Source organism: Corylus avellana, chromosome 8, assembly GCF_965113065.1.
Source record: "Corylus avellana chromosome 8, dhCorAvel1.hap1.2, whole genome shotgun sequence".
In the NCBI taxonomy this organism is placed as follows: Eukaryota; Viridiplantae; Streptophyta; class Magnoliopsida; order Fagales; family Betulaceae; genus Corylus; species Corylus avellana.
The window spans coordinates 10965131-10976668 of record NC_142497.1 but is presented as its reverse complement, the minus strand read 5'-3'; the positions used below and the strand labels follow the sequence as shown (position 1 = coordinate 10976668).

At 35.3% G+C, this 11538-nt stretch overlaps 1 protein-coding gene across 1 annotated transcript; it reads right to left on the bottom strand.

The window, feature by feature from the left end:
* Positions 1–1897: 1897 nt before the first annotated feature.
* Positions 1898–4353, bottom strand: FRA8 (Exostosin family protein). The gene is made up of 4 exons (XM_059574835.2): positions 3728–4353; positions 3284–3645; positions 2926–3176; positions 1898–2775 (listed from the first exon to the last, which is right to left on the bottom strand). Exons 1-4 carry the CDS (start codon positions 4002–4004, stop codon positions 2292–2294), a joined length of 1374 nt encoding a protein of 457 aa, XP_059430818.2. The 5' UTR covers positions 4005–4353; the 3' UTR covers positions 1898–2291.
* Positions 4354–11538: the final 7185 nt, after the last annotated feature.

Sequence of the window (11538 nt, the reverse complement as noted above, 5' to 3'; positions counted from 1 at the left end):
AATTAAAATAGAAAATTGTATTTTTGACTATTTTAGTGAGTCTGAAATATCGCCGTAAGCCTAACATTTTTCATTTCAAAATAGTGAAACATGTTGCCATTGCCATGACCACGCGAAGAAGAGAGACAGTAATTATGGTGATGAGTCCCACCACTTCTCTCCACTCGGTCTTAGTAATTCCTTAAAAATTAATCCTTTTTAGTGGTGTGTTTCCTGATCAGAAACTTGATCCTAACCTGCCTCGTGATACTTGACCAAATTCCAAGATTGTTTATTATCTTCAACTTGTTCGGACACAGACGAAGTGTGAGAACTCGAGACCCTGCTCGGCGATTTGTTGGAAAAGTGCAGGTCATTGCCGGCGTGACAAAGACGACATTGTGTGATTTGTTGTAAGTGGAAGCAAAACACCGTCAAGAATTAATAATTTCGGCCTTGTTTGGGAAAACAATTCTTCCCGATTCTTCTTAACATTTTCTTTAATTGATTTGACACTACTAACACTCAATTCATCTCAAAATTTTTAAATTTTATTCAAAATTTTATATTTTTTAAACAACCTAAATATAATCTCAACTTTTTTGCTCCTCGTTATTCGTAATTTTGAATTAAGTTTAATAAAATAGAAAACAAAAAAAAATGACAAATCCAAATGAACCCGAAATTCACAACTTCAATGAAATTTGAAGACATCCTGATCCGAAATACAGTACTTGGGACGTAAATCCTAATTAAGAACTCGGTAATTGTAACAATGTCACGGAAACCCAAACACAATACGTGGGATTAAGAGTAGTGTAAATTGTATTAAAAAGTCATTTACAAACCGATGAGTTTTGTAGTTTATAATTTATAAAATAATTAAGTAAAAAATATTACTTTCCAACTTAATTTATTAGTAGTTGAGTTGTCAATCTTAATAATGTCATGAGTTATGCTTTGCCACATGTTATAATAAAAATGATAATATACCAAATAAATTTTTAAAACCTAAATCCTAATTAAAAATTCAATCACCCCAACAATTAGGGGCGGAACCAAAAAATTTTATCGACAAGAGCCAAAGCGTGAATTAAAAATATATTTAAATGGGGGACCAAATAATTGATGAGAAATATATTAAAATTCTAGACGAAATTAATATATAAAAAAAATAAAATTATAATTCATTCAATGTTAACAAAATATAAACGAAATAAAAAATAAATATTTTTTTTTAATGTAATTCAATTTTCAATTTAATCCTGTAAAATGTATTAAAACTTATCAAACATAAACAGTCACGCAACACAAATGTAAAGCGCATTAAAACTTCAAATTTTTTGTCTGCTTTTTAATGGGCGCCCGGGACCAAACCAATAAATTTTTATCCAAATTCACATTTTAAAGCATATTTAAAAAAAAAAAAAAAAAATCAAAAATCAAAACTGGAGTGACAATGGCCCTACCCCAATCTGCATGTAGTTCCAGTTTTGAAATAATAAACCAATAAAAGAAATAATTCAACAATGTCACATTAAATAAAAAAAACCACCGCCCTTTCCGCGAAGCGCACTGGGAATGGGACAAGGGGTAGACTACAGACGAGAAGAATAGAGCCGGTTTGGACGTTAATGCCCCTCCATCTCCGGTTGGGGAACCGTATCCGTGACTCTGACACCACCATTAACAATTTCACAATTTCACATAATTAAAGCTCTCTGACACACCTCTCAACTCTCAACTGCCACCCTGCCAACGTCCTTAAACCCTGTGGCCCCCAGCTTTCCCACTATTTTAAAAAAAAAAGTTGTCCTTTTTACGCTGCCCCATCATTTAATTAAATTAAAAAATAATCCACATTGGAATTCTCGTCACGTGCCAAACAGCAACACACACAGACTGACAGACAAGACCAACATTGAAAGAAAATGTACAAAATTTGCTTTGATTCATTTCATGTATCAGATGCTCTCACGCGAATCATTTACAGCACATAATTTGGCGGGATCGATCTGCACGAACAAGCACCCATCATCTATCACTATGACCCCTAAATACAGTATTATATCCAACAACAAAAAAATTAATTTTTCTCCTCTGCATTTGCATAAATTATATTTCGTCCCCACAACAACCAGCCAATCAAAGCTGGGCATCTCGTCGCGAACCCACCTGCCCAAAAAATTCTTCGAAATAGGACCCCACCATCAAAATAAAATTCCGTCTTCTGATATGTTGTGGGCAGTCCAAGAAAAATCCAGCTGTGCTCCATTAACTACAATTAGCTGGCACTCTGAAAGCCCGCTCCCTTACGTGTCCGACGCCCATTGGCTCGAAACCCCCGACCCCCGAGTGTACGACCTTTCCAGCTTCTGAGCCAGAGCATGTAACACTTGCCACGTGGCGTCCCCTTCTTGGACCTGATTGTTGAACATTAGGGCCCGCCTGTTCCTTGGGTCCCACAGATTCTTTTGTATGTTGCTCAGGTTGGTCGCCGCCACGTGTTCAAGAATCGGCCCCAACTTTTCCACGTCCTTTTCGGCAACCGTGAGTGATATCTCCGTCCAATTCACGGCCGAGGCGAAGGGCAGCCGAATGCCGTCGGCGATGATCACCGGCACGCATCCCAACACGACCGACTCAACCAGCCTCGGGCTCCACGGGGCCCACCCCAGAGGGCACAAACAGAAAACGGACCGCGCAATCTCTGACTGGTAACCAGCAAACCTCTGCCTCTTGAGATAAAACCTCCGGTCGCCGTTGTATTTACGCCATATCTCCGTCCGCACGCGCCTACCACAAAAATAAATACAATGGCAAAAGTCAGAACGACGACAATACGGGAAATAGATCAACATCGCGAGGGCAATTTGGTCAATTAGAACACAACAAAAGCTATGATTAGGATATTGATTAGATTAGAGGGAATGATGAACCAATTACTTGCTGTAGAATCGGCCGCTGACGTTCTTAGGGTGGATTTCCATTTTACCCCTGAAGAATACGAAAATATCTCGCCGCCCATTGACCGGATAATTTTCCAGGGCCGTCTGTACACTATCCGGCGGAATATATGGTGGGATTAGCACGTTCTCCGCATCCTGACACGGATGCTTATAGTTGACACCAAAGGTTTGCAATATGATCGAGTTCTTCAAGAACCCAGGGATCCCATCCGCAATCGCCACGTCCTCCTTCAAAACAAAACATAACACAATAATCATGAACACAGAAAACCCTTGCAAAAACCCAGAAGCCAGATACAAGAGATTTGATTTATTATTTATTTTTTTTCTCTCACCATTGCGTGGAAACAGGCTCCGTAGTCGTGAGAGGCGACAAAGACGTGGTCGGAGCCCCGGGTCCGATTCCAGAACGGGTACTCGGAGGAGATGAGCCGGACGGCCGAGGATATGAGACTCCTTGCGTGCCCAATCGCTGGGAACCCATTGACGGTGCTGAAGTTGCAGGAAACGTAGACGGGCACGAAGAAAAAGTCGGCTTCATAAGGATCAAAAGTTCTCACATCGCTGTTTAACAAGGCTCTGTGGATGCCCACCTCCGCCGCAAACAAATGGCTGCTGCACCGCTCGTTTGAAAGCCAGTCCGTGTTGTAATTCGGCGGCAGCTCGTACACGAAAATCTTCAAGTTATTCAACAACGCTGTTGCAAATAAATAAATAAATAAATAAATCTTAATAAAAATTTTGAGCAACAGGTTGAGGGAGGAAAAACGATTCTTCACCTGGATTGCTTATGGGTTGTTGGAGGAGGCTGGCGTTGGTGGACTCGTAGAGAGCGCGAGATGCGGAAGAGACACGGGTTTTGGCTAGAGAGGGAGGTTTGTTGTCTTTGGTGATGAAATAGGAGCTGAAGAGATAGAGGGATAGGGATAACCAGAGGACCCATTTGTAGTATCTGTAAAAGAAGTTCTTTTCTTGGGGTCTGCCATTTTTGGTGTGCAAGAGCCTCATCCTCACATAGAATCCCCTGTTTTTTGTGGGTCTTCTCACCTCCCCCATCTCATCTCATTTATGAACAAGAAAACCCAGAAGAACTCCCCGGCAGGTAAAAGGTGATAGTAGTTCCAATATGGCTTTCAGTTCTTGGTCTGCGATGAAGTGGAAAGGAAGAAACAGTGATTGAAGAGGATGTTTGAGTTTGTTTTGGTACAAAAAATAAAGAATAGAAGATAAAAAAATATTTATGTTGAATTGGTAAAAATGATAATATCCCTTCAGTTTCTTGAATGGGTTTGGTTGGGTTCTGGTGCTTCCATTTCCATAATATAAAAATAAAGAAATCCAAGCGAACAAAAGAAACAGGGTTTTGCAGGTTGCCGTTAAGAAAGTGGCGAGTTTTGTTCAGTTCACATGCTGCCGAAGGTCTCGGTTTCTATGCATGTTTTGGCCCTTTCAGAATTTTGACGAGTTCAATGACGGAAACGCCCTCCGCGGTTTGTCATTACTGTATTTACCTGTATTAATTGTTATGGTATAAGAAATGCTATTTTTTCCTCTCTTTTTTTTTTTTTTTTTTTTTTGAAATTCTATTTAATTCTATTTATATTATTTTAGATGGGTGAAAAATTAGATGAAAAATTAGTTTTAGAAAAATAGATGGGGTGAAAAATTAGATGAAAAATTAGTTTTAGAAAAACAGTTCAGATCAATATTCTTTTCATTTTTTTAACTCATTTTATAAATTTAATAGATCAACCATTAGATTTGTGAACTTCACATAAATTGAATTAGGATCCTCTTAAGTTTAAATGAACTGAAAAATATTTAATTAGTTGTATTAGAAGGGTATTTTTGTCTCCTTAAAAAGTGAAAAGACATCATATCATTCGTATATAACTAACTAAATATTATTCAGTTCAAATGAAGAAGAAGATCTTGTTTCACATAAATTTAAATTATTTAATAGTGAATTCATTCATTCTACAGAGATGATTAAAAAATGGTTAAAAAATGAATGAATTTTATCATTTGTCTAATTTTTATCATTTTTCTTAAATTTATAAGACTCACGTGTAAGTCTTACCAATTTTATAGTAGATTTGAAATAAAATTTAACAACAAATGAACAAGAGTTGAAAAAATAGCACAACTCTATATGTTGGACAAGGATCATCTCCATTTTAAATGAAATAGAGGAGCCAATAAATGTTTTTCGGGAAATGCTAGACATCCCAAGACTTTCTTTCCAAAAGTTATTCTCAAATAATGTATCATCATCCAATAAGTTGGTGACACAATTTTCAAAATAATAAATCTCATGAGATGGTAACACATCATTTGGAAACTAACATTTAAAAAAAATAAAAAAAAAATTTAAATGTGTAGCACTCCTCATATTTTTAAGAACAATGTTCAAAAAAATTAGAATGGCTATTTTATAAACACTAACTAGATTCTATTTATCAAAAAAAAAAAAATCTCACAATTTCAAAAGAAATAGAGAAGAACCCATCAATGTTTTTGAGAATAGTAAAATTGTAAAAAAAAAAAAAAAAAAAAAAAAGACTATGAACACTAATTGTATCCTCTTGATTTCCTTTTAGAAAATTAAATAATCATTTAATCCCTCTTAAAAACACCAATTGGAATCCTCCGGATTTCATTTCCCTATCATGTAAGCTTGACTTAATAATAACATGTCGTTCAAATCAATGTGTAATAATGATCTTTGTGCGTAATTAATGAGCATTAGATTGAAGTGGGGGCCAGTGTGTACAGCTGGGTTGAGTGGTTGGGGAACGTAAATTGCATTTGATGCCCCCGGTTGGAGATTCTTGAAGGGCAAGGTACAGCACCACCATAACGCAATGTTTGTTGGGGTGTCGTAGATTGCAATACAATTTTATAAATAAAAAGCCTACCAAAGAATTCACACCAGCAAAAAAGAAGTTTTTTTGTTTGTGTTTTTTTTTTAAGTGAAAAGAAAGGCACTTATAAAGAAAGTAAGGCACAAAATATATGCAATAATTGTGGAATCTAAATGAAGTCACATTTCATGTCTACTTTTCTTTCTTTTATTTATCTTTGAATTGTCGTCTATCAAGACTTGGTCGTAGTTGCTTGTAAGTTGTAACGACTCATGGAGTCACGGGTGTCTTAATATGAATTGAGGTTTGAGACAATAATTCTAGATAAATGATTTTTTTTTTCCTCCCTAGTGATCTTTTCTGCTCTTATTCTTGCAAACGTGTCGATAAATTTGTGAGACCCGCATGAGTCTCATAAATTCAATAAAAAATTCACAATAATAAGGCAAGAGAAACTGTTAGAGATAATAACGACTCGTGTCTTAATATAAATTGAGGTTTGAGACAATAATTCTAGAAAAAAGGTTTTTTTTTTCCTCCCTAGTGATCTTTTCTGCTCTTATTCTTGCAAACGTATTGTTAAATTTGTGAGACCCACATGAATCTCATAAATTCAATAAAAAATTTACAATAATAGGAGAGGAGGGAACTGTTAGAGATAATAATAATACGAGTCTATCATTTGAACTCTACAATCACATTCAAAGCCACCAACCGAAACGTGTGCAAAGACTAGAAAGCATAGATGACATTCAATGTAACACCCTTAACCCGTTAAAGTTAGGTTTACTAACTTGATCTCTCAAAGACACAAACTATTATAAGGCTTTCTAGAGCAATTATTTAAATGTTGAGTTAATTTTTTTTTAAAAAAAAAAAAATTAAAATAAGCATAAGAAAAATTTAATATTAAAATTTTAAATGCGAAAACATTTGGTATAAACAAAAGAAAACTAACAGCATAATTTAAAAATCCAAATAGAAAAGACTCCGTGCTAGTGCACTTATTATAAAAGGAAAAAAAAAAAAATGTTTCATGAAATGAGTCTATGGTCCTTCTAACTCCCCATTCAAGCCTTCTATTCATTCATGCTTATAACCTGAAAACAAATACAATAAGGGTGAGCGAAAAAATGCTTAATAAGTAGATCCTCAACCATAAAACAGTTGAGTTAAACCAATCCTTAAATTAATCATTGTAAAATAAAAAAATATAAAAAAATAATAATAATAATTGTAAAGATTGATTGGAATTGTCACATCAACATTGTAGAATAATTGTGAGATAAATTCCACTGGGATTTTTATCAGAATTAAAAACTTTAGGAAACCAAACATTACACAGCCTGACCCAAAAGAAGAAAAAAAAAGAAGTTATGCCATAGTTATTAATTTTGATGGGGATCTTAGTGAACTTTGAGATATTAAGATATTGTACATTGGAAATAATTGGAAGCTTCATATTTATGTGCTAGCTCACCTTACACTGTTTTGAACTTGTGATGCATCTGCTTATCTTTTGTAAGTAGTTAGACTTTGAAATTCCGATTCATTGTGAAGATGAAGTTTATCTTTTTAAGCTTGCTAATGAATGAAAATCATGGTCTTAAGTGACACTTGAGTTTTGGGGACAAAATAAACTTTGCATAATGTTTGTGGGTAACATTTTTGTTAAACTCTCACGAGACTTCACTTGTCCTACTAGGGATGCCTATGGGTTTAAAAGGCTTGTTGCATATACTAAATGCAATCGTATTTCCTAGGACAGTGGAGATAGAGTGTTTTTGTTTTCGTTTCTTCTTATTTTTAGTTTCATATGGCTAAGGGACTAGTAATATATAAGTTTGGAGGTGTGATAAGAACTAAAATAATCACATTTTAGCCCATAAATTTACATTTTTTAATATCTTAGTTTTGTTATTTTGTATTGTTTTACTTCCTTTTTGTGTTTTATGTATTTTTCTAGGTTTTTTAAGAAAATAAAGCATTTCTGGAAAACCTACAAGCTTCAAGGGCATTTTGGGAAGAAGCTGCAAAAAGCAAGGATCGAGCGCATCACTTAGGCTCGAGCGCAGAAGCAGAAAGCTCGAGCGCGGCACACAAGGGATCGATCGCAGGATGCAATCAAGTGCACTTGAAGCGCCTAGATGCGGCAGAAGCCCTTTTTCACTTCAAATTAGGTTTTCAGTTCCCTAGTTCAATTAGGAGACTGACCCTCCGAGTTTATTAGGTTTTCTAGAGTCTCTAGGGTTTTTCTAAGCCTATAAATAGGCCTCTATGCCTCGTAGAAAATACACAATTCCAAAAAGTAGAATTTGGAGCTACTTCCTAGGAGTCATTTTCGGTTTCTTCTTTTCTTATCTTTTTAGTTTATTTTTATTATGTCTAGCTAAATACTTTTGTTAGGGGGTAGATTGAAGCCCTAATTATGTCTTTTGAGGATTTCAATTATGCCTTTGTTACAATCATGGTTTGGTTTATTTAAATTGATTAGTTCCTGTTTATTTGAATTCCCCATATAAATGTGTTTAATTATCATGTGCATATGTGGATCTGTTAATTTAGTCTATTTGGATAACCAATTCCTGGGCTTAATAAATTAACAAAAGAATCTCATCACGGATTCTTGGGATAATCAACATGGGGAACCAGGAGTAGATATCATGCCCTAGGCTTCATGTGTTTGTTGATTTCCATAGATTTATGTTTCCCTAAAGAACAACTTAGTAGATACCATGCTAAATCCTTTAGGGAAGAAAAGAATTAGAGTAGATTTCATACCTATTCATTGCTTAGGAAAATCAATAGCTTAAGGAGTAGATATCATGCCCTTAGGTTAACAACCATTAAATATATCAACATGATTGGAACATTGGCTTATTTGTATCTTAATTAGTCTGATTAGTGGTAGATGTCAAATCCCTAATCTTTTCGTTATCTTTTTCTCTTTCAACATTGCGAATCTGTGATAGTTTGGCAATTTAATTCGAAGAATCAATTTTAAACAAAATCAACAATCATCGTAGGAATGATCTCGTATTTGCATCCTATACTATCATTTTGATCTCATGCACTTGCAAGTAAAACGTAGCAGATATTCGCCTATTAATTTTGGTGGGTATTTGTCATAACACCATGCGCTCAAGCAGTCAAATCAGTAGGATCGAACGTAGACTTGCGATTGAGCGCATCCTCTTGTGATCGAGTGCAGTTGTGCGTTGGGCAACATTGGACACGATTTGCCACGGTTTTTCATGGTTTTGAAGACTAGAATCCAATTCCAACTCAATTGTTGAGTTGTTAGGCTGCACAAGAACGTCTAGAGTTGTTTCAAACCTTATAAATAGGCCCTCTACTCATCCAAATAGATGGGGGAAGAAGCAGACACAAGCTCGAGAGAAGAATTGGAAGCTAGATCAAGAAGAGTTTTGGGTTTTTCTTCTCTTTCTCATTTATTTTATCATGTAGCTAGTACTTTAATTAGGGCTCGATTAAAGCCATAATCATGTCTCTTTAGGATTGCAATATTGGTGTTTTTGCTGCAATTATATTTTGGGATACTTAACTTGATTATTTTCTATTTGATTGAATTCCTCATATAAATGTGCTTGATCAATATATGCATGTGTTTAGATTTGTTATCTGTGTCAATTTGGATGACCGAGTCTTAGGCATAATAAAGTGATAAAAGAACCTCATAACGGGTTCTTGGATTACTCAATATGAAAAACCGATAGTAGATATCATGTCCTAGGTTTTATGTATTTATTGATTTACATAGATTTATTTTTCTTGAATAACAACTTAGTAAATAGCATGCTATATCATTTGAGAAAGAAAATAATAGAGTAGATATCTTACCTAATTCGTTTATTAGGGAAATCAATAGCTTAAGGAGTAGATACAATGCTCTTAGATTGGCAAGCATTAAGTATATCTGTATGATTGTACCATTGACCAATTGTTTATCTTAATTTAGTATGATTAGTGGTGGATATCAAAATCCTAACACTTTCATTCTTATAATTTCAATTTAATCTTTCAATTAGTGATATTCAGAAATTTAATTTGGAAAATAATTTTAAACATAATTTACCAATCCTCGTGAGAATAATCTCGTATTTGCTCTCTATACTATCGTTTTGATCTTGTGCACTTGCGAGTAAAACGTAGTAATTATTCGCTTATTAATTTAAGTGGATAATTGTCACAACGGTTGGCCAAGGTATACTTTAAAAATGTGTAACACTAAGAAAGCAACAATAGCAACATAAAGAGTAAGAAATAAATTAGAAATCACCTTGAGGATGGCAAGACTCCACCCAAGGCTTCCTCCTTCTCTCTCAAAGATCACTCCTCACTCTAGGGTTAAGATTTCTTGATGTAAAAAGGGGTTGAAGTCGAAGGGCATGGTTTATGTAGGGGCTTAGGACGTGCCTTGGTCTGAAAAGTGGAGAATCAGTTAAAATTGCTTTTCAAAAATGGCAGCGAGCACTCGGGTACTGTTGAGCAAGCGTTCGAGTACTATTACACAATGGGTAAAAAGGTTCAGGTGTACGTTTGGGTTTTTCCCAATGGTTTTGTAAACTAGCCAGCGAGCGCTCCTGTGGTCCCATAGCACGTGCTCGTACCTAGGCCAAGAGCGGGCGCTCTATGGTCCCCAAGCATGCACTCGACCAATGAGGTGGATTTTGGGGTTTTTGTTTCAAAAAGTCTCAAAGGTTTGGGTTCTTTGAAAACAGTTTAGATATTTTGGTTTAAAGTTTTGTTTTAAGGAAACATCAATTGTTTTAGTAGGAAATCTTTATCTATAAAAACAGGTGTTTTGTCGGGGGTATTACAGGGCTACTCATGAACTCTCACTCTTTCCTTGTCATATTGGGATATGACAAGAGAGATACCTATGTTGTATGGGAATCAACCACTGTAAATTAGGGGTTGGTTTGTAACAGGATTCTGGCATGGACTAAGGGGATGTCTGGGCGATTCTTTTGTACTTAGGAGGAATTCGGATCCTCAAGAGATACTAGTCTCGGGAATGAGGAATCAACCGAGAAAGTCTTCCCCTCCCGACTGCCTCCAGAAAGTTCACTAGGCCTTCTGAAGCCCAATGGAAAGCCACGAGGGTCTTTTCTTCCTAGCCCACTACTTCGTCTTTATTTCATGGGCCCATAGTTATATGGGGTTAACCGGGCGGTTTAATTTCCCAACAATTATGTAGTTTTTCCTAGTATGAACAATAAATAGGTTGAAGCTGTTCATGTACACCATAAACTTAATTTATTTATTTTCTCTAATCCTTTTTCTGTTTTTTTACTTTCTCTCCTCATCTCTCTTTCACATTTTCTCCGACAAAAAAAAAATAAAAAAAAATAATAATAATAAAATAAAAAATTGCTAAAATGTGAATAAATAAAATAAAAATTTATACTTTTTTTTTTTTAACTATTCTATGTACTTCAACCGTTATACATCTTGTTGCGATCTTCATTCTACGTGCATATATAAAATAACCACGTGAGTTACACGCCAAAGTCAAAACATGTCAATAGTGGTCCTCTATCCAATTGATGCCCTAGAGAATAAATTATGGGTTGAATATTGTACGTAAAAAATGATGAATTTTTTGAGAGTTGAGAATTTAGTCGTCTCAATTATAATTAGATTACTTTCTTGAACACCCGTATTATATATGTTGACCCATCAATGTCTGAGTGTGTTTGGAG

Excerpts from the sequence above, each read along its gene's own strand:
- FRA8 (XM_059574835.2), bottom strand. The coding sequence starts at position 4,004 with ATGGGGGAGGTGAGAAGACCCACAAAAAACAGGGGATTCTATGTGAGG. Across the intron at positions 3,646-3,727 it reads ACAACCCATAAGCAATCCAG|CGTTGTTGAATAACTTGAAG; the intron begins GTGAAGAATCGT and ends TATTTGCAACAG. Across the intron at positions 2,776-2,925 it reads AGCGGCCGATTCTACAGCAA|GCGCGTGCGGACGGAGATAT; the intron begins GTAATTGGTTCA and ends TTTTTGTGGTAG.